Below are 6,700 nucleotides of genomic sequence, written 5' to 3' on the forward strand. Positions count from 1 at the left end.
ATCCTCCTGTTCCTGGTATCCCACCACCCTACCTCTTGTCATCATACTTTTTATCTTCATCCCCCCTGTACCCCACTGTGAGCTTCCTACCATTCCACCCCCTGTCATCTTCATCTCCCCTGTCGGCTTTCTACCATCCCACCCCCTGTCACCTTCATTCCCCCTTGTCAGGTTCCTACCATCCCACCCCCTGTCGTCTTCACCATTCCACCCCCTGTCATCTTCATCCCCCCTGTACCCCACTGTGAGCTTCCTACCATCCCACCCCCTGTCATCTTCATAACCCTTGTCAGCTTTCTACCACCCCATCCCCTGTCATCTTCATGCCCCCTGTACCCCACTGTCAGCTTCCTACCATCCCACCCCCTGTCATCTTCATCCCCCCTGTACCCTACTGTCATCTTCCTACCATCCCACCCCCTGTCATCTTCATCCCCCCGTCATATTCCTACCATCCCACCACCTGTCATCCTCATCCCCCTGTCAGCTTCTTACCCTCCCACCCCCTGTCATCTTCATCACCCCTATCATCTTCCTACCATCCCAACCCCTATCATCTTCATCTCCCCTATACCCCACTGTCAGCTTCCCACCATCACACCCCCTGTCATCTTCATCACCCCTGTCAGCTTCCTACCATCCCACCCCCTGTCACCTTCATTCCCCCTGTCACCTTCATTCCCCCTGTCACCTTCATCACCCCTGTCACCTTCCTACCATCTTACCCCCTGTCATCTTCATTCCCTCTGTTACCTTCACCCCCCCCTCCCATCATCTGCATCCCCCCTGTCAGCTTCCTACCATCCCACCCCCTGTCATCCTCATCCCCCCTGTACCCCACTGCCAGCTTCCTACGACCCAAGCCCCTTAAATTTACTGGTGCACATCATATATGATGGACACAGAGACAATTTTTTTCTTCCAGTGACAACACGGACACAAGGACATTTCTCCTTCCAGTGAAACCACCAATGCAGGGAATTTTTTCTTTCAGTGACACCAAGGATGCAGGGACATGTTCTTTTTCCCAGTGACGCCACAGATGCAGGTGCATTTCTACCTAAGATCCTGCTCACCCATAGTGCAGCGACCGTGTTTTATAAATGTTGATGTTGTTTTTTTTTTTGGGGGGGGGGGGGAGGGGTGCAAGCAGCTAGTCTTGCCTAGGACGCAAAATAATCTATTACCCACCCTGCCTCCAGGTGTTCTAGGAGCAAAAATTACACATATAATTTCCAGACAACCTATCACAATTTTTAAGGCCCCAGAGCACCAGGACAATGGAAATGCCCATAAAATGACTCCATTTTGGAAAGAAAACACCCCAACACATAATCTAGGAGACATAATGAATCTTTTGAACCTGTCATTTTTTTCTCACAAGTTTTTGGAAAATGTGGAAAGAAAATGAAAACGCATTTTCTTTTTACACAAGGTTGTCCATTTATAAGATATTTCTAACACATAGCATGTACATAGCAAAAATGACGCCCCAAAATACATTCTTCTACTCCTCCTGAGTATGGCGATACCACATGTGTGAGACTTTTAGCCACATACAGGGGCCCAACATGCAGGGAGCGCCGTCATTTCCTGACTTCCCATTACAATTTTGTGAGGCACTGTAGTGGCATGGCTGTGGCCCGGATGAGCACTGAGGTGGCATGGCTGTGGCCCGGATGAGCACTGAGGTGGCATGGCTGTGGCCCGGATGAGCACTGACGTGACATGGATGTGGCACGGATGAGCACTGATGTGGCATGGATGTGGCATGGATGAGCACTGACTTGGCATGGATGAGCACTGAGGTGGCATGGATGAGCATTGAGGTGGCATGGATGAGCATTGAGGTGGCATGGATGAGCACTGATGTGGCACGGATGAGCACTTATGTGGCATGGGTGAGCACTGACATGGCATGGATGTGGCACGGATGAGCACTGACTTGGCATGGGTGGGCACAGATGAGGCATGGATGAGCACTGACATGGTATGAATGTGGCTCGGATGAGCACTGATGTGGCATGGATGAGCACGGATGTGGCACGGGTGGGCCCGGATGAGCACTGACATGACATGGATGTGGCATGGATGAGCACTGACATGACATGGATGTGGCATGGATGAGCACTGACATGACATGGATGTGGCATGGATGAGCACTGAGTTGGCATGGGTGGGCACAGATGAGGCATGGATGGGCATGACTGAGGTATGATTGAGGAATGGAGGAGGCAGGGGATGAGCGGTGCTGCAGCCTCCCTCCTCTCACGCTGTACCAATCGCTGTGTACAGCGTACGAGGAGAGGAGAGAACTGAACCGGACATGCGCTTGTTTGTTGACAACTGACTGCTTCATCATTGGACGGAGCGATCACGTGGTAAAGGGCCGCTGTCATTGGCCCTTTACCACGATCCGCGATGCTTGATGCACCATGATGAGGGGGCCCTCTGGGAAGTGCGATTCTGGGAGGACGTCATTGTACCATCATTTGACTAGGGCCCAGTCAGCAAGTGGGTAATTGCTGTGCATCCTCTTGCAGCAAGTGACTGACACTGTACTGAAATATCTCAGCTGACTCCTCCATGCCAATTTGTGGGGCAATGACAGGAGTATCTGTGGTTGAGGAGGAAGAACATGGAGCTTTAGCAGCTACTGATGACTTCAAGCGTTTCTGCTTCTGGGAGACAGAGGAGGAGGAGGAGGATGAAGACTTGGTTAGACACTCCACCACCTTCTCTTCATCTCTGGGTGTATAACAGGCTTGCTGCTGGAAAAGAAAGGTCCATGTACCCTACATCTAGATGCTGCACCCCTGATGTGGTCTGTGGATATGAATGCTGGAATAAAGGCATGCCATGCCACTCCACAATTAATTAAATTGATTTTTATCGTTGTAAATGTACACAATCATGGGGCTTGTCTTGTTCTGACATCAAAAGGTTTAATTACAAATCAACAGAGAGGTGAGCTCAGCCTCGCCCTGTGCAGACGAGTTGTAACGAGTTCAATTGTATTGCTAGCTCCATACTTTCACTTTCATTTCTGCTGTCAGCGATGGCGTCTGCTGGTCTGAGAGCTGAGCTGGAATGTTCCGTCTGTCTGAACATTTATACAGATCCTGTAACCCTGAGATGTGGACACAACTTCTGCCGGGTCTGTATTGATGGTGTGCTGGATACACAGGAGGGGTCTGGAGGATATTCCTGTCCTGAATGCAGAAAGAAGTTTGCAGATCGTCCTGCACTGCAGAAGAACATGAAACTACGTAACATAGCAGAGACTTTCCTGTCTGCTCAGCCAGATCAAGAGGAGTCCGGGGTCTTCTGTACTCATTGTGTGGACTCCCCTGTACCTGCTGTTAGATCCTGTCTACACTGTGAGGCCTATCTGTGTGAGAAACACCTAAGAGTCCACAAAAAGTCCCCAGAACATATCTTATGTGACCCCACCTTGTCCATGGAGAGCAGGAAATGCTCCGTCCATAAGAAGATCCTGGAGTATTACTGCACTGAGGATGAGACCTGTGTCTGTATATCTTGTTCTATGATTGGAGGACATAAAGGACATGAGATGGAGTCACTGGATGAGGCTTCTGAGAAGAAGAAGAAGACACTGAGGAATGTTCTGCAGAAACTTCTGACAAAGAGAGAGGAGACGGAGGAAAGAGTCCAGAGTCTGCAGGAACACCGGAGGAAAGTAGAAGAAGAAGCAGCTGGTGACACCGAGAGAGTCACTGCCCTGTTTATAGATCTCAGGAGACGTCTGGAAGACCTGGAGAAGAGAGTCCTGAGGGAGATCTCCGGGCGGGCAGAGCGGATCTCCATCTCCATCCGGGATCTGGAAATAAAGAAGGAGGAGCTGTCCAGGAAGATGGTGGACATTGAGGAGCTGTGTAACATGACGGATCCACTGACTGTCTTACAGGAATCAGACACAGGTGACTTGTGTGTAGGGTGACCACGTGTCCCGGATCGCCCAGGACAGTCCCGTTTTTGGGGAGTCTGTCCCGGGTCCCGGTCACCCTCATTACGGGACAATGCAGTGTCCCGGAATGTCCGCCGACCGTGAGTCTCAGTCTGGACTGTCTGTCTGTATTATGTCCGACACAGACAGTCCGCCGTGGCTGGATGAGGGAGGATGACTCATGCATGCTGGGCAGGGCTGTGTGTACCATGTTGGGCGAATGGGCGGGCTGCAATTCGAGCCAACCAATAGGAGAGCAGTGAGCAGAGGTGGATGGTGACGTCAGCCGGAGCATCTACTGTGCGGCGCCGCCTCAGCTCAACTCAGCCTGCTCCTGTAACTCCAACGGCCGGCCGCCACCGGGTTATCAGAGGAGGACAAAAAAATGTAAGTTAAAATTTTTAATGGATGTCTGCAGCTGCTGCCAGAGTGCCAGTGCCACACACTGACCAGACCCAATTCTCAATAAAACTCTGACAGACTGACACCAGTCCTGGGCGAGATTGCTAGAAATCGTTGCCATCACAGCAACATTGCAGTGCAGATCAATGCTACCACATTTTTGAAAGCACAGAAAAAGTATATGTGAAAGAAATGAATAAAACGATTTGCCTAGCAGAAGCCAATATTAATAACATTTTTACTTCAATGGCCTGAGATTTGTTTATGGCTGGGCAGGCAGATACTGTGGTACTGGCAGGTCTGTGTCCCTTACATTATTTACCTTGCTGCAAGTCCTCTTGATGTGGGGAACATTAGATGGGGGGCTCCTGAGGTTATGATGTAGTGAGGAGGTCAGGTGGTAAAAGCCCCCCATGATGTTTAGGGTTTGCACCCCGGAAAGTACGGCAATGTACAAATCCAATGGAAAATCCTCATGCTAAGCACACAGCGTGCGCTCAGCGCTGTGCTTCAGCCATTCTATTTTTTCTGATTGGGCTGTGTAATGTGACATGTGGCACCCCCCCCCCCCCCCCACACACACACACTGCTGAAAAATTGGCAAATGAAGGTATCAAAAAACATCATTTTTTTGGGGGGGGGGGGGTCCCGGAATGGCAGTTTGGAGATGTGGTCACCCTACTTGTGTGATACTGAGGATGGAGATAATGAGGACAGAGAGAGACATGAGGAACTCCTCCATGATGGAGGGGGTCTGGGTGTGGCGGGGGTCTTACACACAGGTTTATCTGATATAATAAGAGAGGTAAATGTATACTTCTATATACAGGGAGCTGCATACATATTACTGGATGGAAACACAGCTAATAATTATCTACAGATATCAGATGACAGGAAAACTGTATCCAGGTCAGATAGGAAGCAGAATCACCCAAAAACACCAGAGAGATTCCAGGATTATCCTCAGGTGATGAGCAGTCAGAGTTTCTCCTCAGGGAGACATTACTGGGATGTGGATGTCGGAGGGTCAAAGAGCTGGAGAGTCGGGATGTGTTACCCCAGTATAGACAGGAAAGGGGGGGAGTCACTGATTGGAATGAATAAGAAGTCCTGTGGATTGGTATGGTATAATAATCAGTATTGGGTGATGCATGACAGTAAAGTGACCCCCTTACCCACCTATTTCTCCAGTAACAGAGTCAGGATATATCTGGATTATGAGGCCGGGCGGATCTCCTTTTATGATCTGTGTGACCCGATCCGACACCTCCACACCTTCACCACCACCTTCACTGAGCCCCTCCATGCTGGGTTAGGTGTATGGAGAAACTGTATAAAGATATGTGGGGGGAGGGGGGAGATGTGAGAACTCTGCCCACAGTCTGGTGACATCACAGGGATGGGTGGTGGGATTGGTTTATTGATCAGCCAATGGTTGAAGGAAGTGATGACTCCTGAGAGAAGCGTGAGGGTTGCCATTGCAGGCCTCCTTATGAAAATGCTAGTTCCCTGGCTGTGTGTAATGTAAGAACATATAAAGTGATAGTAAAGAGAAAATAAAAAAATGACAGATATGATGGCATCTGTCACTGACATGAACACCGCAGTCTTTGTTTCTCGGAGTCCCCCTGTAACTTCCTTCTTTTACCTGTTGGTTATGCTGTTATTTCCCAACTTCCTATAACAGACCAATCTGTCCAGCAGAAGTGTCAGTTAGAGGATTGAGACAAACCATTTACCACTGACAGGGGTGCTTACAATGATCAGCTTTTTATTCATTGATGGAAAACCTTTATCCCAAAAGGAGACACGAATGTTGGTGTAACGGCTAATAAAGTGTTGTCTGGAGTTCTCCTTTAATTTGTTAGTCACCCCCTCTCTCCAGACAATGCTGATGTCCAAGGGGGTCTCCACTGCCACTCCATAGATAGAGGAGCCACCCTAAGACAGGAAGTGTGTTACTGGCAGGATCAACAGGGGAAAATAAAGGGGAAAAACAGAAGACTAATGCAGCCACCACATCTAAGGATTGGTAAGCTCCAATAAATCTTATTTTTGTTTTTGTTTTTTTTTCCTCTTTGAGTCTCCAACCCAGAACAAGCATGCTGGGAATAAGAATCAGAAGTGTCAGAATTCCTTCTCTCTATACTTGTTCCGGGTCAGAAACTGAGACAGTATTGAAGGGAAAGCATCAGCATGACAGCCAGGGAACTAGCATTCTCACAAGGAGAGTTCATCAATGGCAGCCCCCATGATTCTCTAATGACGGATTCCCTTCAACCCTTTCTCTGCCAGAACCTTTTTTGCATTTTTTGCATTCATGTATAAAAC

General features: G+C 49.0%; 1 protein-coding gene across 1 annotated transcript; it reads left to right on the forward strand.

Moving 5' to 3' along the window:
- Positions 1–3,049: 3,049 nt before the first annotated feature.
- Positions 3,050–5,735, forward strand: LOC309554223 (E3 ubiquitin-protein ligase TRIM21-like; the record flags this gene model as incomplete). Its single annotated transcript, XM_082255856.1, has 2 exons — positions 3,050–3,948; positions 5,030–5,735. Exons 1-2 carry the CDS (start codon positions 3,059–3,061, stop codon positions 5,733–5,735), a joined length of 1,596 nt encoding a protein of 531 aa, XP_082111982.1. The 5' UTR covers positions 3,050–3,058.
- Between the last annotated feature and the right edge of the window lie 965 nt (positions 5,736–6,700).

Source organism: Pelophylax lessonae (assembly GCF_965119305.1).
Source record: "Pelophylax lessonae genome assembly, chromosome: 4".
Taxonomy (NCBI): Eukaryota; Metazoa; Chordata; class Amphibia; order Anura; family Ranidae; genus Pelophylax; species Pelophylax lessonae.